This window comes from Callithrix jacchus, chromosome 3 (assembly GCF_049354715.1).
Source record: "Callithrix jacchus isolate 240 chromosome 3, calJac240_pri, whole genome shotgun sequence".
Lineage (NCBI taxonomy): Eukaryota > Metazoa > Chordata > Mammalia > Primates > Cebidae > Callithrix > Callithrix jacchus.
In genome coordinates, this window is record NC_133504.1 from 42,013,285 (window position 1) to 42,036,417 (window position 23,133).

General features: G+C 38.6%; 1 protein-coding gene across 1 annotated transcript; it reads left to right on the forward strand.

Moving 5' to 3' along the window:
• Positions 1-10,349: 10,349 nt before the first annotated feature.
• Positions 10,350-18,582, forward strand: FGA (fibrinogen alpha chain). Its single transcript, XM_078366369.1, is given in 8 exon segments — positions 10,350-10,458; positions 11,522-11,647; positions 12,108-12,291; positions 13,928-14,073; positions 14,658-16,182; positions 16,869-17,032; positions 17,034-17,407; positions 17,409-18,582. Coding segments are annotated over 8 exon segments (2,787 nt in total). The 5' UTR covers positions 10,350-10,404; the 3' UTR covers positions 17,623-18,582.
• Positions 18,583-23,133: the final 4,551 nt, after the last annotated feature.

The window sequence follows — 23,133 nt, forward strand, 5'->3', positions numbered from 1 at the left end:
GTACACAGAAAAACTCTAGTCACTGAAAAGTAGCGAGGCTAAGTGCAAAGCAGATGTGCAGTGTCTCACACTGTGACAAACCTACAGAGGGAAGCTTCTACAAAGGAAGATACCAGGGGTAGAAATACTGTGACCTCAAACCATACAACTGCAGAGCAGAGTTCTTGAATCAACCAGAGAGGGCGATGACTTACTGGCCAAATATCAAGCTTTAAAATATACCTCTGTAGATTCTGTTTCATATCTGTGGGTGGGTTGAAAGTGAGTGGGAAATGAAAAAATGTAAGTATAGACAGCATACTTGAAATTTTTCCAAGATCTAAAATTCTTTTGCTCTGATTCTAATTAGTATAAACTAGCCAAAGTATTTATAATAGATAACTTCAGTTTATTCAGATGAAAAGGTTGAAAACAAAGTACACTTTTAACCCTGCAAAAAATATGTGTACCTGCTGATTTCTTATCACTTTGATGTAGGTCTAAGAGTGGGAGAAAAAGTTAAAGATAGTAAGGTGAGTCTGGTGAAAGAGACCAAGATTATGGAAAAGACCACGTGTCATTTATCGCTGTGCATGTCTGTGCATGCACGCGCGCGTGTGTGTGTGTGTGTGTGTACATGCAGAGACAGAAGTTGAGTTAATCACACTCAGTACATCATTCTCATTGGTCTGTGCTGGGTCACTCTATGGATTGATTGATTCTCATTTATTCACATTTCCTTTTTGTTCCATCTTCCCCTTAATAAACAATCACCTCAATAGATTTGATGTTTGTTTTTTTATTTATATACATTCCTATAAATTATAGATTGCTTTTTGTGTGTATGTACTTTTAAATTCTACAAATGACATTATGCTATAAATTAATGTTATTCAGAATACTGGTCCCCACACTCTTGTTACTCTTCCGTATTAAGTACAAAAATTCAGAATTAGCATGGAGAGGCCTTTTCCTATGTTCTGTTTGTTCTTATTATTATTGAGATGTAATTTTATATCTTTCAAATCTCATGATAAAAATTTGGGCCTATATTTTGAATATCATTACTTTTTCACATTTCGTTTTTCTATAAATTATTTTTATTGTATTGTATAAAAGATTGGTCTCTGACTGATTAGAATTTTAATAAAACTGGTCCTTCACCACAAATCCTTTGAGAATCACTGCTGAAGTCTTCATAATATTTATTACTTTGTAATTTCAGCATTGTGTTTTTAAGATCTATCCACATATGAGTTTACAGTTTGAAAGTAGAATGAAAAAAAATGATCTATCCACAGTCTGAGTATTTATAATTTTCCTTGATTTCCTTTTGAACCCAAGGGTTATGAAATGAATATTATCTGGTTCTACAGTTTGTGAGTTTTTCAACTGACTATTTTTAATTATTGTTTAAGTTTATTACATTATAATCAGAGAATATAGTTTTGATTATATTGATTCTCAGGAGAGGGATTTCACGAATTATTTTGGAACAAATGCTTGTTACAGAATTAACTCACCTCATAAAAGTATACATCAATTGTAATCATTCTTCACTCATGATCTATATACTGGAAGCCTATTAATATTTTTTTGCTTTAAGAAGGAAAAAAACACTTGCAATCCCAGCATTTTGTGAGGCCGAGGCAGGAGGATCACTTGAGCCCAGGAGTTTGAGATCATTCTGGGCAACATTGAGAAACCCTGTCTATACAAAAAAATTCAAAAATTAGCTGGGCATGGTGTGGTCCCAGCTACTTGGGAGGCTGAAGTGGGAAATTCAGCTAAGCGCAGGAAGCCACGGCTGCTGTGAGCCCTGATTGCACCACTGCACTCCAGCTTAAGTGACAGCATGAAACCCTGTCTCAAAATTAAAAAAAATTAAAAAAAGAAAACAGAAAAGAAAAGAAAGGGCTGGGCACAGTGGCTCACACCTGTAATCCCAGTACTTTGGGAGGCCAAGGCAGGCGGATCATGAGGTCAGGAGTTTGAGACCAACCTGGCCAATAAGGTGAAAACCCTCTCTACTAAAAAATACAAAAATTAGCCAGGCGTGGTGGTGCGCACCTGTAGTCCCAGCTACTCAGGAGGCTGAGGCAGGAGAATCACTTGAACCCAGGGAGTGGAGGTTGCAGTGAGCCCCAGATGCAGCCACTGCACTGCAGCCTGGGTTGCAGAGTAAAACTCTGTCTCGAAAAAAAAAAAAAAGGAAGGAAAAAGGTAGACAAATGGTTATCCAAAACATGAGCTTTGACCCAAATGGTACTGTTGCCACTGGCTCATTCTGGGCCCTGATGGTGGCTCAACCATGGCTACAGAACACTGCTCGGTAGCAGCCTTGAAAGCTTTCTGGGAAGGGTAGCTGGCACAATTTTAAGCTCTTGTTCACCTCAATTTCATTGGGAAATATTTGAAGGAACAAACTGTGGTAAATTCAGGATCATGCCATTTAATCACGGCTATAATTGGATCAAAAATGTGTTTCCCAAATCCGAAATCTGGTATCCTTGGACCTCACTCCTATTTCCCAGGTCCTCACCCAGATTTTCTTTTATTGGCAACTTTAAAGGGTGAGGTGAACTGAGGCAAGTGGAGAATCCTCAATAAATAAATCTGAATGTTGACTCTACTTAGATAAACAGAGTAGGGCAGATTCCACTCTGTTATGAAAGTGGCTTCTTTCAAATCTTCAGAGACAAATAGTTAAAATGTGACATTAAAACAATATGACCTAACATTTAAGAGACCTTGGACTGGAAATGTTTTCCTTCACAATTTGTTCTCCTTACATCACAAAGCTGCGGTAAGGGTCAAGTGAGATAATATATGTAATTGCTTCATAAAATAAAACAAAAAGAAAATTGAGTTATTTTTTACTCTTAAGGTTGGTATAGCTGCGTGGGACTTGAATCATGTTAAATTTGGAAATATAATTTTAAAACTTTAACATTTTTTTGCTTTTGCTTTCAAATATAATTTTATTTTGGAATCATATTTTTATTTACAGAAAATATGTAAAGGTACTATACAGTGTTCACTAGACTATCACCTAGTTTTCTTTTTCTTTTTTTCTTTTTTGACACGCAGTCTCACTCTGTCACCCCAGCTGGAGTGCAGTGGTGTGATTTTAGCTCACTGCAACCTCTGCCTCCCAGGTTCAAGTCATTCTCCAGTCTCAGCCTCCTGAGTAGCATGTGCCAACACCCCTGGCTAATTTTTGTGTTTTTAGTAGCGACAAGGTTTCACCATTTTGGTCAGGCTGATCTTGAACTCCTGACCTCAGGTGATACACTCACCTCAGCCTCCCAAAGTGCTGGGATTACAGCTGTGAGCCCCTACATCATGCCCCAGTTTTCTTTAGCATTAGTGTCTTACATTACTATAGTACATTTGTCAAAATTAAGAAACCAAGTCAGGTACCTTGCTACTGCCTAACTTTCACACTTTTTTCAGATTTCACCAATTTTCACACTATTGTCCCTTTTCTGTCCAGGATCCCATCCGGATACTGCATTAGATTAGTTGTCACATCTCCTTAATCACCTTTGGTCCCCCGTTTCTTAGTCTTTTGTCGTCCTTTCACAACCTTCACAAATTAAGAAGATCTGTTCTGGTGTACCAATCATGAATTTCGTAAAATGTCCCTCAATTTAGATTTCTCTGCTGTTTTTCTAGTAACTTTTTGTTGAATTTTAACTAAGTAAAAATTTTATGTAAAACCTTCCATTAATATAGGGCCCAATAAATACCATGGATAATTCAATTGATCTTGATAATTGACATAACCCTTTGTTCATATAATTCCTTGTTTGTGTAAATTGTACGTGCTTTGCAGATGATATTTCTGCAGTTTTAACATGTCACTGTTAAATCAACACCAACTGATAGATTTTGTTTGCTAATTTTTAATAGAAGAAACAGTGAAATCAGACAAGCAATGCTGAATATCATTGATTTAATGGATATGATGTGAGAATGAATCCATGTTGTTGAGACTAATACATCAATTGATTATCTGTATAATGGTTTTACTTTACCAAACTAGCATTTAAGTTTTAATACATATTAAATGCCAAAAATTAGTAAATCTAGATCAAGCACAATATAGGTAAGATAAATTAATCTTGAAAAATGAATTTGTAATTGAAATTGTAGTTAAAAATGAAATAAAACAATCAGAAAAACTCAAACACTCTGCTTTCACCTCTTTCTCCCTCTCTCCACACACACACAGACACACACACACACTCAAAACTATGTGTTATGATTATGTGAACTTGATTAAAAATGCTTATGTAAAAGACCATGAAAATTATGCCTAAGGATAAAAAAAGAATTATTATTATATTATTGGAACAGGATAGATCTTAATCTCAAAAATACTAAAAAAGATTTTCAATTAAATGGTCATTAATCTAAAGGCAATTCAACTATAAAAAATAAGGTGGATGTCTTTCCTGAATAAAGAGGTAAAAGAAATACAACAACGGAATCAGTCAATATCAAAAAAAAGCTCTTTTTTTTTTTCCTCCTCACTTTCTTAAGAGCAATCAGAATCACTTCTGGGTATTAAGGAAATTCCTATTTCATCTTTGCAGCTGTAACTTCTGCGGAAATGACTTGGGGTCAGGAAATTGATGAGTTCTGAAAATCAATATTGAATACCCCATTAGTCACACTTACATAGGTCATCCTACCAGCTCATTCGCCTTTCACAGTAAGCAGCTTAGTAAAGACAAACTTTTGCAACACCCTTGAGCTGCATGAGACAAATAGAGAAAATAAGATACACAAGCCCGTAATCCCAGCTACTCAGGCAGCGGAGGTGAGATAATCCCTTGAATCCAAGGAGTTCAGGCTGCAGTGAGCCACGATTTCACCACTGTACTCCAGCTTGGGCAACCGAGCAAGACCCTGTCTCTAAAAAAAACAAAAAATAAAAGTAAAAAACTACAGAAAGTTAAACGGCTTTGCCAGTGTTGTACAGTGAATTCATTATAGATCAGACTATATTTATAAATGCCAAAATACTGTAAATGTTTATAATTTAGTCATTTCAAAATTTAGAAAATAATTTTAGTGCTTTCCAAAAATGCACTTAATATTGTTTTAACAAAATATTTCCTGTCAAAGTGCTATTATCTTCTTGTTATTAGGATACCAAATGTACAGATTTATGTAGATTTTTATGATAGATGACACAAGGATTTTTCAGAAACATCTTGTATTTTGAGACCTGAATTAAATCTGATTTTTTAAAGAAATATCTCACACAAAATGTAACAAAAAGCAATACATCTCTGCTGTGTGTCCTAACAGAACTCAGCATAGAGCTCACAGATTTTTTTCCATTGTTTTACATTAGATTAAACCATATAAAACTGCAGATATTCATTGTTTTGACCTATGAAAACATCAAGTTTACAGAGCTCAACTTAATTCTCAGCTACATAATGTATTTGACTTGCTCGCCAATTGTAAGCAATTTGAAGGTAAAAGCCTATACATTATTTGCCTTTCTATCTTAAGCAAATAGTATGCAGGACTAGAGAAATAGTATACATAGGATAAATAATTGCTAAATTTAGATGAATGAATGAGTGAACCTCTCTCAGAAATCAATACATTTAAATTCTGGTATCAGCCCAGGGTAAGACAAATATTCCATTCAAAACAACGCTGTTGTTTGGCTTTGTATTTTTAAGTTGTATTTAAATAATTACAAATATCTAGATAACTACATATTTTACTTTTCCGGTGGAAGTTGTGATGAGCATATATAGTTTGAAACTGAAATATACAGCTATAGAATTTCTACTTTTCTGTATGCATTATACACCATCCAAATAAAACTATTAAAACTAGTAAAAACTATTCTAGTCATGCCAAAAGTTATGGCATAACAAATGTGTAAATTCCTGCATTTAAGTGTTTATATTAACAATTATATTTAAATGTTTATATTACATTAATTTCCAAAGGATGGATCTATCAAACATCCTTCTCATTAGAGCTAAGGAAAATAGGATGTAGTTATCTCTAGGAAAAAGGCAAACTTAGCACAATGTCTCACACCTGTAATCAGCACTTTGGGAGGCAGAGGCAAATGGATCACCTGAGGTCAAGAGTTCAAGCCTGGCCAACATGGTGAAACTACATCTCTATTAAAAATACAGAAAATTAGCTCATCATGGTGGTGGGCTCCTGTAATCCCAGCTACTTGGGAGGCTGAGGCAGGAGAATTGCTTGAACCCAGGAGGCAGAGGTTGCAGTGAGCCAAGATCATGCCATTGCATTCCAGCCTGGGTGGCAGAGTGAGACTCCATCTCAAAAAAAAAAAAAAAAAAAGAAAGAAAGAAAGAAAGAAAAATAAAAAATAAAAAATGCAATGCACAGCAGATTATAATTTAAGAAACTAAAAATTTCTTCAATCTCTTTTCCAGTTTTGCACTTTTAAAGATACCGTTATTATCACATGCTTTTTAGAAAACGATACTTCTTGTATTATTTGTTGCCTATTAATTTGCATGGCTTTTCATCTAACCAAAACCCACTCCTCCAAAGCTTACAGTACAGCCTGTTCATGGGGCGGAGAGACCAGCCTGGTGTGCAGCCTGCAGTGTGGGGCCAAAGAGTGACCTACAAAAGTGCCTCATTTGGGACTCCTCATACTACAGTCAAAACAAGGGAACATTCTATTATGAAGCATGCGACATTCTAGGAACAATAAAAGCTACTGTTTCTAGAGCTCCTGCTGTGTATGGCCAACATTTTACATAATCCTCACAGCAATCCTGCAAGATAAATATCACCATCCACTTATAGCTTAGAGAATTTAAAGAGTTTTCCCATGTCACTTAGCTGGAATCCAGGTCTCACATGCTGGAAAGCCCCCCCATGCAGTGATATCACCAGCCTTCCATTCCTTTAGGAGACACTGAACAGACTTGCTCTACAGTTGGCATTTGTGCTAGGCCTTGTGCCTTGGCCTCAGGAAGCTTAATGTAGGCAAGATACAGAATAAACAAATACCTTCCCAGAGGTACATTGTCCAGGAGTGACAAGGTACCATGCGGAAAAACCAAGCAGAGTCAATGGAATGACATGTGAAAATGGCAGCTCTTTAAATTGGGTAGCCAGAGGCCTCTCTGACTCTCTGAATAGGTGCTCTGTGAGCAGAGGCCTGCTGAGTAAGGGCGTGAGATGTGCTGATTTTGAGAGGCAAGAATAAAGCCCTCAGGTGGCATCCTTAGAAATCCCCCGACATAGAACTAGCGGGGTGGCATTCAATCAAATTGTTTTCTGTTAATTTACCTTCAATCAGATTATGTTCAACCGACTTACCTGAGGCCTATCAGGTTACTCTCAGGGAACCTTTTTTTTTTTTTGAGACAGAATTTCACTCTTGTTGCCCAGGCTGGAGTGCAATGGAGCGATCTTGGCTCACTGCAACCTCCGCCTCCCGGTTCAAGCGATTCTCCTGCCTCAGCCTCCAGAGTAGCCGGTATTACAGGCATGCACCATCACTCCCAGCTAATTTTGAATTTTTTTTAGTAGGGACGAGGTTTCTCCATGTTGGTCAGGCTGGTCTCAAACTCCCAACCTCAGGTGATCCGCCTGCCTCGACCTCCCGAAGTGCTAGGATTACAGGTGTGAGCCACCGCACCTGGCCTGGAACGTCTTTGCTATATACCATGTTCACTTCCCAAAAGGAGCACTTCTTATGGGTATAGGAAAATGTGTGCGGAGATCAAGCCTTGCCTTCCATCTAAGCCTGACATTTTGCCAGTGCAGTCATTGTGAGTGAGTATAACCCAGCTTTTCATGGAATCATTGCCCTCTGGAACCTGGACAGGGCTCTGGGTCTTCCTCTTCGCTCTGCAATTAACTCTGGAAATCCCAGCAAGCTGCCTCAGGGGTGAGCTTGATCACAGTGCACTGCCTTGCACCAGAGCTTCCATCCCTTTATAGAAAGCTTCATATGTCTGCATTGCTGGGGGAGGCAGCAAGGCAACTTCGCATCAGTGGAACCCACTCATGCCTTCTTGCTCAATGAAGGTGCACACCTTTTCTGGGGAATATAAAGACCAATAAAACATTTCAGTTCTCAAATTTGTGATCTAGTGGAGGAGACAGTACTCCTACAATGATAAATGCCAGCAGTGGTGCACAGTCTAAGGAAATATGAAAGAACAAGAGGTTGCTTTTAATTGGACATTGAATCAGGCACCCTGTAAAATGTCTAGCAAAGAACCCAGGACTTAACATTCAATACATACTAGCTGTTCCTCTTATTAGGATTGGCTTCACATAAGAAGCAGAATTTCAGGCAAGGTAGGATTTCCAGATAAAGTACAGGATGTCCAGTAAAGTTTGAATTTTAGATAAACAACAAAAAAAATTAAGTGTGTCTCCAATATCACAAGACATACTTATATTAAAATAAATTTCTTGTTTTTCTGAAATTCAAGTTTAACTGGGACATCCTTATTTTTACTTGCTATTTGTACCAACCTAATACATCTGGCAAATCTAAGCTGAAGATTTTTTTTTTACTTTTACTGAAGTATAATCGAAAAGGAAAAATTGTAAAATTTAGGTTACACAGCTTGATGTTTGTTCTTTTTTTTTTTCCTTTAAAGGGGAACTTCTCTCTGATTGGTGTTTTGATACACACATGTATTGTGAAATGATTACTGCAATTAATCTAATTAGCACATAAAACACCTCATATAGTTACCTTTTTTGTGGCTGAGAAGACTTAAGGTCTACCTTTTTAGCAAATTTCAAATGTACAGCATAGTATTATTAACTACGGTCACCATGCTGCACATTAGAACTCCAGAACTTATTTATATTACATAACCAAAACTCTGTGCCCTTTGAGCGACATGTCCCCCATTTATCCTATGCCTCAGCCCTGGCAACCACCATTCTACTCTCTTCTTCTGTGAGTTTGACTATTTTAGATTTCACATGCAAAAGAGATCATGCAGTATTCTTTCTTTCCCTTTCTTCCTTCACTTTTTTCTTCCTTCCTTCCTTCCTTCCTTCCTTCCTTCCTTCCTTCCTTCCTTCCTTCCTTCCTTCCTTCCTTCCTTCTCTTTCTTTTCTTTCTTCTTTCTTCTTTCTTTCTCTTGCTTTCTCTCTTTCTTTCTTTCTGGATTCTCGCTCTGTGGCCCAAGCTGGAGTGCAATGGTGCAATCTCAGCTCACTGCAACCTCTGCCTCTCTTGTTCAAGTGATTCTCCCAGCTTCAGGCCCCCAAGTAGCTGAGATTACAGGTGCCTGCCACCATGCCTGGCTAAGCAGTATTTGTCTTTCTGTATCTGCTGATTTCACTTAGGATAATGTCCTCTAGGTTCATCTATGTTACTGCAAATGACAGAATTTCCTTCTTTTTCAAGGCTCAGTCATACTCCATTGTGTATATGTATACCATATTTTATCTACTCATCTATCAATGGGCACTTAGGTGGTTTTCATATCTCAGTTATTGTCAATAATGCTGTGATGTACATGGGAGTACAGATATCTCTTCAAGATCCTGATTCTATTTCCTTTGCAAATATACTCAGAAGTGAGATTGCTGGCACGAAAACAGGAAAGAAATCATATTTTTCATGGCACTTTATGCTCTACCATAATTGACTGAGTACTTCCTATGTGAGTCACTGACAGTCACTGTTCTGAGGGATTTACAATAATTAACTCATTTATTCTTCACAAAAACATGGAGTAGCTTATCAGCATCCTTATTTTATAAATGAGGAAACTGAGGTATAAAGAGGTAAAATAACTTGTCCAAGAACATAGAGCTGGGAAGTGGTGCAGCTGGGATTATGAACCCAAGATGTTTGGCTCATGGGGCTGCTGTCATCTTAATATTTTAGAAAGAGAAAGGTAACCTGTCCTACATATGCTTATAGAAGGCCTTCAGGGCCAGCTTATCACCAAAGTCATATTTTAGCCAGATCACCCAACCCTAATTTCTGCAAAAGTGAAATATTGTTTGCTAAATCACTACCACAAGGGGCTACAGCTCGCTTACCTAAGCACCTTCGATATCCTTTCAAGTATAGAAATATGGATATACCCTCCTATGCTCCTCTTTTCGCTCTCAAAGCCTCCCTGTTCCTGGAGTGTGAGATCTTCTCCTGATTGCTGGCTGGAGAATCAAATGCTGTCTTTGCAACAGATTATCGGAAGCAAACAAGCTGAGGGGAATTGAGCAAGAATTTCTGGGACACCAACAGCATAGGAGGAACAAAGCATGTAGACGGAGAGTTGATTTTCGACATAGGACAAAGCCAATGATTAACCAAACCTCTGACAGGTTTAAATAGGATGGACACCAGGAGTGGAAGCAATCCTTTCTTTCAGCTTGAGTGCTCCTCATGAGCCAGCCCCACCCTCAGAAAATATGTTTTCCATGAGGATCTTCTGCCTGGTCCTAAGTGTGGTGGGCACAGCATGGGTATGGTCCCTTTCATTTTCTCTTCTTTCTTTCTCTCTGGTTTTATTCCGTGAAGAGCTTGGAGGTCTGAGCCTACCCGTGCTGTCCTGACACACTCTTAGCTTTATTTACTCCAGGCCTGAGAGGAAAGTTCTGGATGGCCTTGGCACCTCAAGAATACAGGGTAATATGGCTCCAAGAGGAAGATCTTAGACGAATGAGTGTGTACAAACTCACAGGGAAACTTTAGCATTTGTCATGCAGTCTCACCACATTTTGTTTTGTTTTGTTTTAAAAAAGGGCAAGAATTCTTTGCCATCTTTGTAGCTATAAAGCCTTGGAGCATTATAATGCTAGTTAATGCAATTCTATGGTAAGTTTTTTTCTGTAATTATTGATTTCTTGCTATTTTCTGATTATTAAGTTCTTGCTATAATAAGCAGAACTTTTAGTTTTAGTACAGTTTTGCTGATAGGCTGTTTTTGTGTTTGTCAAGACAAAAGAAAAAGCAAATGAATGCTCTTTGGAAACATCTTTGCAGTATCAGAAGAGATTAGTAAGGCAATATGCTTTTTGGAAGTAATGGTAGTCTTTTGAATTATGAATTCATCTCTAAAGGTTACAGAGCAACTTGTAAGAGAGAGGAACATTAGGTTAAGATGGTGTGGGTTCTTTCTACTGAAGCAGTAAGAATTACAGGAGAAAGAGCTCTATAGCTTTCAATTTTCTTTCTGTCTGCAGTCATTTGTAAAACCGAAAAACTAAAATTTAACTGATTTTATGGATTCAAATAATTTTCCTTTTAGAATGGATCTTTTTAATCTCCTAATATTTATCAAATGCTTATTTCATGTCATACACAGTTAAGAAATTTGTACGCCTTACCTCCTTTAATTCTCATAACAAGGGGTCTTAGGATTTCCATTTGAAGTTAGAAACCTGAAGCTTGCAGACGCCCTGCGGCTGGTGCCTTGATCTCTGAGAGTTGCCATCTCTTCCTTGGGACTTGTAGACATGCTGATGTCTCCTCTTCTGGCTAACGTTGCTGTTGCTCTTTTTTGTGTATGTGAATGAATCTTTAAAGACTACAGATACCGGTGAAGGTGAATTTCTAGCAGCAGGAGGAGGAGTGCGTGGCCCAAGGGTTGTGGAAAAACAGCAATCTGTCTGCAAAGATTCAGACTGGCCCTTCTGCTCTGATGAAGACTGGGTAAGCAGTGAGCTAGGAAGCAGGAGAATCCTTCCCTCTGATACTAGAGGGGGTGTCACAGGCTGACCCGATTGGTCCCAGAAACTTTTTAAAATAGAAAATAATTGAATAGCTCCCTACATACCAAAGAAAGAGAAGGAACCTAGTCCCAAGAACACTGTCTAATTACCTCCCCAACTCTGGATCATGACTGGGGGAATAGATTGGATTTTAGTTGCAGGCTGAGGCAATACTAGGCACCTGAGTATTGTGGCCTCAATTTCCTGGCACCTAATCTATGGCTAAGTGGACCCTCATGCCACAATTTCTCTACGACCTCTAACTAGTCCCCTTACCTACGTTTAAGCCAACTGATCTGGAAGAGATAGGGTAGGAATAAATGGGGGCTGCATGGGAACATGCAAAATTATGCTGATCCAAGAGATAGAACCTTACTGTAATTTTCCCCCTTCACTTTCAGAACGATAGATGTCCTTCTGGCTGCAGGATGAAAGGGTTAATTGATGAAGTCAATCAAGATTTTACAAACAGAATAAATAAGCTTAAAAATGCACTATTTGAATATCAGAAGAACAATAAGGATTCTAATTCATTGACCAGAAATATAATGGAAATTTTGAGAGGCGATTTTGCCTCAGCCAATAGTAAGTATTACACATTTACTGCTTTGACTTTATAACAGAAACAACAAAAGTCCTAAATGATTACGATGTCTGCTCTTAGCTATGACACTTTCGTCCCAAACTACTTAGTACAGAAACACATGTCTTCATAATATCCCTGAAAAGTGTAAGGGGGAGCTTTTGTTTTTGTTAATTTTTCAAAGTAAAAGACGTTAACTGAGATTGTTTAAGGTGACAAAATAAGTCTGAATTTTGGATTAAAAACAAGAATTTAAGTGTGTTCTTTTCAACAGTATATACTGAAAGCAGAATGGGCCAGACTCTTGGATTTGATACTTTTGTTTCTACCTTGCAGGGGAGAATACTGAGAGGTCAAAGAACATTCTCAAAGACAGAGAACTGGGAGTTCAACCCCCAGACTCTTGATCTGATTAGGTAGATTTTTCCATTTAAAATACAGAGTCAAGCTATATCGTTCTCATAGTCTACTCATTAGGGTTAGGAAACATTGCATTCCTTCTGGGCATGGGCAGCGAGTCTGGCGAGGCCTCAGTTTCTGAAGTTTTGCTTTGCTCTTTACACCTTCATAAACACCTAACATTTAAAATCAGTGATGAAACACTAGCTGGCAAGTGAGTGATCCTGTTGACCCAAAAAAGCTTAGGAACAATTTCATATCTATAGATAAAAAAAAAAACCACTCATCAGTAATGTTCTGGAAAATCTTACCCGACAAGAAACCCAAGTGGCACTAAGGGGATCGGAGGAACACACTTTATTATGCCGGCGGATCCAGAAGGGTTCACACCCAAAAGTCTGGACCCCAGCTAAGAAAAGTACACAGTTTTTATAGGTAAAGGGGCAGGGAGGAGTAACTGAGGATTTTAGACAATGCAGCAGGTTTTAGACAACGTGGAGTTTCTCTTAAGATTTTCCAGTTAGTAAGCAAAAACCTGAGGCACAGAAGCAGAAAGAGGCAGTTACTAACAAAAATCGGGTCAGTGTCAAAAATAGGGACGGTTACTGACAATGTGCTGACAAAATCCTGTGCAAAATTTCCACTTTAGTCAGAATATTCAATATGTTCAAGTCCTTTGATTAAGGATATTATAAAGTAATTGGAATGCAATTAAACCAATTATTTTAACTCCAAATTACACTTTTAAAATTCCAAAGATATTTCTTCTTTTATACTTATTTCGGATTACGAGTTGCTATTAGGACATCTTAACTGGCATAACATTATCCAAAAGTCAAATGCCTCATAGGTTTTGAACTCACAGATTAAACTATAACCACAATAAAATTGGGAATATTTACAAGCAAATTTTCTTCCTTCTTTCTTCCTTCCCTCCCTCCCTCTCCCTCCCCCCTCCCCTCTCCCTACCTCTCTCCTTCCCTCCTTCCTTTCTCCCCTCCTTCCCTCTTTTCTTCCTTCCTTTCTTTTTCTTTCTTTCCTTCCTTCCTTCCTTTCTTTCTTTCTCTCTTATTTCTTTTTCTCTTTCTTTTTCTTTCTCTCTTTCACTCTCTCTTTCTCTTTCTTTCATCTTTCTCTCTCTTTGCCTGTCTCTCCCCACCCCCACCCCCGCTTCCCTCTCTCTCTTGCTTACTTGCTGGCAATTACAGGCAAATCACTCAGCAGCTACTTCTATTTCAGACCGTGATAATACCTATAACCGAGTGTCAGAAGATCTGAGAAGCAGAATCGAAGTCCTGAAGCGCAAAGTCATAGAGAAAGTACAGCAGATCCAGCTTCTGCAGAAGAATGTTAGGGATCAGCTGGTTTACATGAAACAACTGGAGGTAAGTTGGTGGCTCTGCCCCCAGATTTCCTTGTTTCTGAATAGCAGGGAAAAGGAAGGCAGTAGTTATACATTGAGTGTCTACTACGTGCAGAGAAAAGTGTTATATCCATTATCTACCTAAAAGTAGGTATTATTTTCCCCACTCTATAGTTGAAGAAAAAAATTCAGAGACACTAAGTAAATTTTCCAAGAGTACATAGTAAATTTCAAAACCAAATGTACAGTCCCTGTATAATTCCAAAGCCTGTTACATCACCATTCCTCTGAACCTTCAGCCTGAGTTTCACCAAGGATCATTTAATTAGTGTTTCCTTTGAGAGGGAATAGCACCTTACTCTTGATGCATTCTGAGGCTAAGATGAATCAAATAGCACCCACTGCTTATCCCGGCTAGCCTTGCAATACCCAACATCTCTTCCACTGAGGATGCTAGAATTCCAGAAAGCAGAGAATATTAAGTGATAGGTCCCCAAGTCAAAGAAATGAAAGCAGTTTCCAGAAGGAAAATTAACTATCAGGAACTCAATAGACATAATTCATGTATTTGGATCTACTTTTTCTCTTTTTCTCTCCTCTTTCTAGGTGGACATTGACATTAAGATCCGATCTTGTAAAGGATCCTGCAGCAGGGCTTTAGCTCGTGAAATAGATCTGAAGGACTACGAAGATCAGCAGAAGCAACTTGAGCAGGTCATTGCCAAAGACCTACTTCCCTCTAGAGATACGCAACACTTACCACTGATAAAAATGAACCCAGTTTCAGACTTGGTGTCCAGAAATTTCAAAAGCCAGCTTCAGAAGGCGCCCCCAGAGTGGAGGGCATTGACAGAAATGCAGCAGATGACAATGGAGTTAGAGAGACCTGGTGGAAATGAGATTGCGGGAGGACACTCCACCTCTTATGGAACCGGATCAGAGACGGAAAGCCCCAGGAACCCTAGCGGTGCTGGAAGCCGGAACCCGGAGAGCACTGGACCTGGAACTACTGGAAACCGAAACCCTGGGAGCTCTGGATCTGGTGGTACCGGAACCTGGACACATGGGAGCTCTGGATCTAGTGGTACTGGAACCTGGACACATGGGAGCTCTGGATTTGGTAGTACCGGAACCTGGACACCTGGGAGCTCTGGACCTGGTAGTACCGGAACCTGGACACCTGGGAGCTCTGGATCTGGTAGTACCGGAACCTGGACACCTGGGAGCTCTGGATCTGGTAGTACTGGGACCTGGAACCCTGGGAGCTCTGGATCTGGAAGTACTGGAAATGAAAACCCTGAGAGCTCTAGACCTGGTAGTACTGGAACCTGGAATTCTGGCAGCTCTGGAAGTGTAAGTACTGGGACTTGGACCTCTGGGAGCTCTGCAACTGGTAGTACTGGACATTGGAACTCTGGATCTGGAAGCTTTAGGCCAGATAGCTCAGGCTATGGGAACACCAGGCCTAACAACCCAGACTGGGGCACATTTGAAGAGGTGCCAGGAAATGTAAGTCCAGGGACAAAGAAAGAATACCACACAGATAAACTGGTCACTTCTAAGGGAGAAAAAGAGCTCATGACTGGTAATAAGAAGGTCACCTCTGGTAGTACAACCACCATGCGTCATTTATGCTCTAAAACTGTTACTAAGACTGTTATCGGTCCTGATGGTCACAAAGAAGTTACTAAAGAAGTGGTGACCTCTGAAGATGGTTCTGATTGTCCCGAGGCAATAGATTTAGGCACGTTGTCTGGCATGGGCACTCTGGATGAGTTCCGTCGTAGGCACCCTGATGAGGCTTCCTTCTTTGACACTGTCTCAACTGGAAAAACATTAGAAAGTTTATTCTCATCTAGGTTCAGAGAGTTTGATGATGAGACTGAGTCGATGGACCCAGAATCTGGCATCTTTACAGATACAGGTTCTCATCATGCTGGGGTTCGTGAATTCCCTTCCAGTGGTAAAACTTCAAGTCACAGCAAACAATTTGTCAGTAGCAAGACATACAGCAAAGGAGGCTCCACAATTCAATCCAAGAGCCATACAATGGCAGATGAGGCCTGAAGTGAAGCTGATCATGAAGGAACACATACCACCAAGAGAAGCCATGCTAAATCCACACTTCTCCTTTGGGGAAGCCTTCCCTGTCCCCCTAGACTAAGTTAAATATTTCTGCACAGTGTTCCCATGGCACCTTGCATTTCCTTCTTAACTCTCTGTTAGACTTTATTGAAACTACACTTTTTTGGTCTGTTTTTGTGCTAGACTGTATAAGTTCCATGGGGGCAGGGCCTTTGTCTGTCTCATCTCTGTATTCTCAAATGCCTAACAGTACAGAGAGTCATGACTCAATAAATACATGTTAAATGAATGAATGAATTCTCTGAAACTCTATTTGAGCTTACTTAATCAAATTCTTTCACCATTCAAAGTGTCTGCTGCTAGAATTGTCACCCAATTGATTAATCATGTTTTTAGTATGTGTCTCAGTTGACATTTAGGTCAGGCTAAAACAACTTGTGTCAGTATTAATTGATGCTTAGCTACCTGTACTGGTTACTTGCTATTAGTATGTGCAAGTAAAATTCCAAATCCATTTGAGGAAAATCCCCTTTGCAATTTGTAGGTATAAATAACGCCTTATTTGCATAAGTTCCATCTCACTGTAAGTGCATTCTTCCCCTGTGGAGGGAAGGAAAAAAGGAAGAAAGAAAGGAAGGGAAGGAAACAGTATTTACCTTCTTTAATCTGAGCCATGCTTATCCTTGTAAAGTTAAATGAGAATAACTTCTTCCAACCAGCTTAATTTTTTTTAAGACTGTGATGATGTCCTCCAAACATATCCTTCCAGTGCTCAGTGTGACATTTTCAATGGCGAGCTACCAGGATCCAGTAAGATTTCTTCTGTTTATTGCAATCAAGAAACCAGTTTGGGAGTATAGCTTTTGGTCCAGCAAAGAATGGATGGATCACCGAATTTTTAACTGGACCTGGCAAGACTACAAGAGAGGTTTCAGCAGCCTGAATGACAAGGGGGAAGGAGAATTCTGGCTAGGCAATGACTGCCTCCACTTACTAACCCAGAGGGGCTCTGTTCTTAGGGTTGAATTAGAGGACTGGGCTGGAAAAAAGGCTTATGCAGAATATCACTTCGGGGTAGGCTCTGAGGCCAAAGGCTATGCCCTGTAGGTCTCCTCCTGTGAAGGCACTGCGGGTGATGCACTGATTGAGGGTTCCGTAGAGGAAGGGACCGAGTACGCCTCTCACAACAACATGCAGTTCCGCACCTTTGACACGGATGCAGACCAGTGGGAAGAGAACTATGCAGAAGTCTATGGGGGAGGCTGGTGGTATCAACTGCCAAGCAGCCAATCTCAATGGTGTCTACTACCGTGGGGGCTTCTATGACCTGAGGAATAACAGTCCTTGTGAGATTGAGAACAGAGTGGTCTGGGTTTCCTTTAGAGGGGCAGATTATTCCCTCAGAGCTGTTCGCATGAAAATTAGGCCCCTTGTGACCCAACAGGCTGAAGGCGTGGGAGTGGGAGCACTCTGTCTTCTTTGCTAGAGAAGTGGAGAGAAAATAAGAAAGGTAAAGCAGTTGAGATTCTCTACAATCTAAAAAATTCCTAGGTACTATTTTCTTAATTTTTGTACTGTAGGCAAATGTACCTGAGACATATTAGTGCTTTGAAAAATAAAGTTATATAAGTTTTTCTTTATCTTTAAATAGCTCTGTGGGTTTTAAAATTTTTATAAGGATATACCAAGGGACATTCAGTATATCAGGAAGGTGTCAGACAGAAGCTTCTCTCTGCAACCTTGAAGAGTATTGGTTTGAGAACTTGTCTTCCCATACCACCCAAAGTCATAAGTCCATTGCAAGGTAAAAAAGTTATTTTATTCATTTGATTTGAATGGTTTTAAACCAATATTTTAAGGTAAAGTGCCCTGAATCTAACCGTAGCTGACCTTTGTAGTAGAATTTATGACTTATATTTAAAATGTACAATTTATAATTATAATATGTATTCATGTCTTTTGTTATGGAGCAAATTGAGGAAGGCAGGAGAAACATTTTTTCCTAAATAGAAATGAAAATCTGTCCTTTAAATTCTTCCACTAGACATTGTAATGCACACTTATGTTTTTCCCAGGATGTAACCAATTTCTTTCAAAAACACACATAAAATTTTAAAAATATTTAAAAAACAGACATAATTCACACATTACTAAACAATCTCCCAAGTATTGATTTTACTTCATTTTTCTAACAACCATAAACTATATTCTGTGACATGTTAATTATTATTCAGTATAAGTCGTTAGTTTGAAAGCATCTCACTAAGTATGATCTCTGCTATAATTAAAATTCAACATATTTACATTGGTCAATATTTGATTCAAGTTGCATCTTTAATCCTGGTGGCCTTGACCCCTGATTTTTAATTTGTATCCTTTTCTATTAAGAAATATTTGCCATTTTCTCTTGAACATGTATTAAAATATCCTCAGTAATCTAGTATAACACCCTTTCTTGCATAGTTTCTATTCTGACATAACTGCATTATTTCTCAAGGAAGGAGAGACGGAAAGAAGGAGAGGAGAAGGGAGGGAGGAGGAAAATGGAGGCTATGGCTAGGGGCTAGAGCCTGGGGATCAAAAAGGAAATATGCATGACATATGAACCCCAGAGTTCATATGGGGAATTGTAAATTCCTTATGGGGAATTGTAAATCTCTGATACAAACTAAATGCTATACCTTCAAATAGTTAGATACTTGGAAAAGAACTTCTTTGGAATTAAATGAAGCTTTGTTTCTTTCAGCTATCAGAACTTTGTTATCTCTATCCCCACTCCACTTACACTCACACATATGCCTCGACAGAATTTGAGTTGAGACTAGAAAATATTTTGTTTTCCAGAATAGCACACTATGTAGGAACAGAACTGGGTCCTGAAATGAAAGTGATTGTGAATGGGAAGGGCCAGTCACTTCTAATTATTTAAAAGATTTTGAGTTTATCGAAGGATTAGATAAACCTCTTTTAATTTAAGAAGTGGTAGCCAATATTAGCAGGATCGTGAGAATTGGAGATACAGTTTGGTTGTGAGAAAATACATGAAATATTTATTTTCCATTTCACCTTATCTTTAGCCTTCTATTTCACTTTTCCTGAAATTAAATATTAATTTAGCTCCCTGACTCTCATTCACTCAAAAGCCCATTTCGACTTGGTTTTCATACAATTACCACCCTCTTGAAATTGGTCTCCTTAAGTCAATACAATTTTGCAATTCTAAATTAAATGTGCTGCATTCAAGCCTCTTTCTACTTGATCTCTTTTAAACATCTGCTACTTTGCTCTATCCCGCCTCTTGGGCCTGTCCTTTTGTCTTGGTTCCTGTGCCATTTCTTCCTGTCTCACCCTTTTCAGTGTTTTTAACTGGTAATTTCTTCTCAGACTACTTCTTAAATGTAGGGGCAATTACACTGGTGCTCACCTTTTCATTTGGGATTAGGTTTGGCTCATCTGGCTTCAACGAGACTGAAATTCATTTCTCGCTCACAGAAAAGCCTGCAGGAATATGTCCCTGCAATCTTCAGGAAGCCATCATGTTAATTAAAGACTTATATCCTCTGCTTCACCTTGTAATCCAAATATCATGTCCTGTGGCAATTTGGAAGAAAGAGGAAAGACAGAAGGGCAAAGGACTACTTTCTCCTTTTAAGGAACTTTCTTGAGTGTTCTAAACAGCACTTCTGCTTATATTAGCCACAACTTAGTCATGTAGATAAGCTTGGTTGCAGGAAAGGGTGAGGCAAGTCGACTTTTACCTTAGGTACAAGACTATCCTAACTAAAATTGGGATTCTGCTAATAAGGAAAAGAGGGAGAATAGATACAGGAGTCCGCAATTACCAGTCTTGACCAATGTTATCTCGCTCTACCGTGGTTGATCTGACAGTCACCATAGCTTCAACTACTACCAGTGGCCTTAAGCAGGAGACAGACGTTAAGGGAGGTTGGGGAGGGATAACATGGGGAGAAACGCCATATAGGTGATGGGGGGATGGAGGCAGCAAACCACATTGCTATGTATGCGAGGTATTGCTACCTATGCAACAATTCTGCATGATCTGCACAACATGTACCGCAGAACCTAAAGTACTATGTATATATGTGTGTGTGTGTGTGTGCGTGTGTATAGTACTTTATAACTATTAAATATACTGTTAAAGCTTCTTAGCTAGGAATACAAACACTTTCACAAATTAGTCCATTTTCAATCTCTGCAATCATTCATTCTACACATTAATTACACTGAATTTCTCACTGGCACTGAAATACCAAATTCTTTAATGATATTATGCCTTTTCATAAACTACTTAGAAGACACTCATTCACCCCTTTAAAAACAGCTCAAATAATGCTGCTTCTGTGAACCCTTCCCCAGTGCCCACCATAAAATGAATTGTCCTCTAGGCCCTCACAGTTTTTGTTCTTATCTCAAAATAGCATATTCTATCCCTAACTCTAACTGACATATTAATATTATTTGTGGCACTAGGTTATGAACTCCTTTGGGACAGAGCTCATTTATACAGTGTATCCTGTCCTACACAAAATATCTCCCCATTCTAAGATTATACAGTCTTTTAAATACTTCCTTAAGGCCAGGCTCAGTGGCTCACACCTGTAATCCCAGCACTTTGGGAGGCCGAGGCGGGTGGCTCACGAGGTCAAGGGATCGAGACCATCCTGGTCAACACGGTGAAACCCCGTCTCTACTAAAAATACAAAAAATTAGCTGGGCATGGTGGCGCATGCCTGTAATCCCAGCTACTCAGGAGGCTGAGGCAGGAGAATTGCCTGAACCCAGGAGGCGGAGGTTGCGGTGAGCCGAGATTGTGCCATTGCACTCCAGCCTGGGTAACAAGAGCGAAACTCTGTCTCAAAAACAACAACAACAACAACAACAACAACAAAACCAAATAATTCCTTAAATTTTTTAATGAACTTTTTTCTTTTTTCAGTTTTGTCTTTTGCATGTATGTATTTAATCTAGAATTTATTTTAATATGTCATGAAGAAAGTCTACTTTTGTCTTCTTGTGGATGGACAGCCAGCTATACTGGGATCCTTTACTGAAGAAAGCATATTTTGCCCCTAGAATTGAAATATCCATTTTTTGGTATAAGATTTTCTTGGGATCTATATATAAACTCGCTCCTATGCTTGTACCTCCTTGTTCACATTTCAAGTACAGAGTTTGGATGAAGTAGTTTCCATCCTAGTCCCCATTTTATCCATTTCTTTTTTTTAGTCTGTAAAATTGTACTTTTAATTTTTACTTTCTTTTGTTGTCGTTGTTCTGAGACTACTTAGAGAACTTTTTCTTAATTTCCAATGTTTTCATTTTAAAATCATATTTGTTATTTTTTAGGGGGTTAGAGTGAGTCATCTTTCAATCATTTGTTTTCAAGTATTTTATAAATTTTGTTGATTTAACCAACTGTTTCATTCTAAACATTTTAGATTTTTAAAATTAGTTAATTAATTTTATTGCCGTGGTACAATTATGGCTCGCTGCCACCTCTACCTCCTGGGCTCAAGCAGTCACACACCAACATGTCCAGCAAATATTTTCATTTTTTGTAGAGACAGAGTCTTGCTATGTTGCCCAGGTTTTCTCTGTAGATGAGTTTGCATTAACTTTTGTAAATGGTTCATAGACGAAAAGAATGTATATTGTCACATCCATATGATATAATATTCCATATTACCAAGCCTGTTGAGGGTATTATTTAAATATCCCATATCTTTTCCTTTTTATGTAACTTTTTTTGAGAGACAGAGTCTCACTCTGTTACCTAGGCTGGAAGAGTGTAGTGGTGGTCCAATCATAGTTCACTGGAGACTCAAACTCCTAGCCTCTCCTTGGCCTCCCAAGGCACTGGGATTATAGATATGAGAAATAGATACGAGATTTTCATCATGTTTGTGAGTGTGTGCATATAAAAAAACCTCACTCTGGTTTTGTGCATGTGTGTGGTCTCTGCATTTAGGGATTCTGATTGTATGGCTCCTTCCTTATACAGTGCATGAAAGTTTACAGCTGTTATATCGTCTTCACTAATTGTACTTTCTATCATTACAAAATGTTTCTCTTTTTTTTCCTGTTTCCTCCTTTCAGAATTGAATTTCACCTTGTCAAATATCAATATATCACTTCTGATTTTCTTTTCTTTGAATTTGTCTACATATCTTGACAGGTCATTTCATTTTCAAAATTTTTTATCACTTTATTTAGAAGACTTTCTCGAAATAACAAATGAATAACATGATTTTATTTTACTGTTGTTTTCCCTTTCATCAGTTTTGCATATCCCTTTATTTTCAAGATTTCGTTTTCATCTTATTTAGAATGGTTTCTTATAAATAATAGATAACTTTTAAAACTCAATTTATTTTACATTTACCTTTATAATATTATTGTTTCCTCTTTCCTTAACTTTTGCTCCCTTACTTATAATGGCCTCTCTCTGTTATCATGCAAGTTCTATCCAGGCTATCCATTTCAAAATAGTTCTTAGTTTAATAAATGGATCAATGAGCAAAATAGATATGAATGTGAAAAGTCTGTCAGGAAAGAACATGGTTTTAAATATTTTTGCTAGAGAGAAGAATGTTGAATTGGTTTTTAAATCCTGGGTCAAGAATAGAAAAAACATCTGAATAGATTTTAATTTTACATCCAGGGACATTTATCTCCATGTTTTAGCCTGAAGCTATCTTTGATGTTCTCCTTTAGTACACCATAGTATATGAGGAAAATATCAAAATTAATTATTCCTTTTTGTAGGCTTTTTGTTTTTTATTGTACTTTAGGTTCTGGGGTACATGTGCAGATCTTGCAGGATTGTTGCATAGGTACACACATGCCGTGGTGGTTCACTGCCTCCACTCTCCTGTCACCTACATCGGGCATTTCTCCCAATGTTATCCCTCCCCAACCTCCCCATGACCTGCTGTCCCTCCCCTAGCCCCCTACCCAACAAGAGACCCCAGTGTGT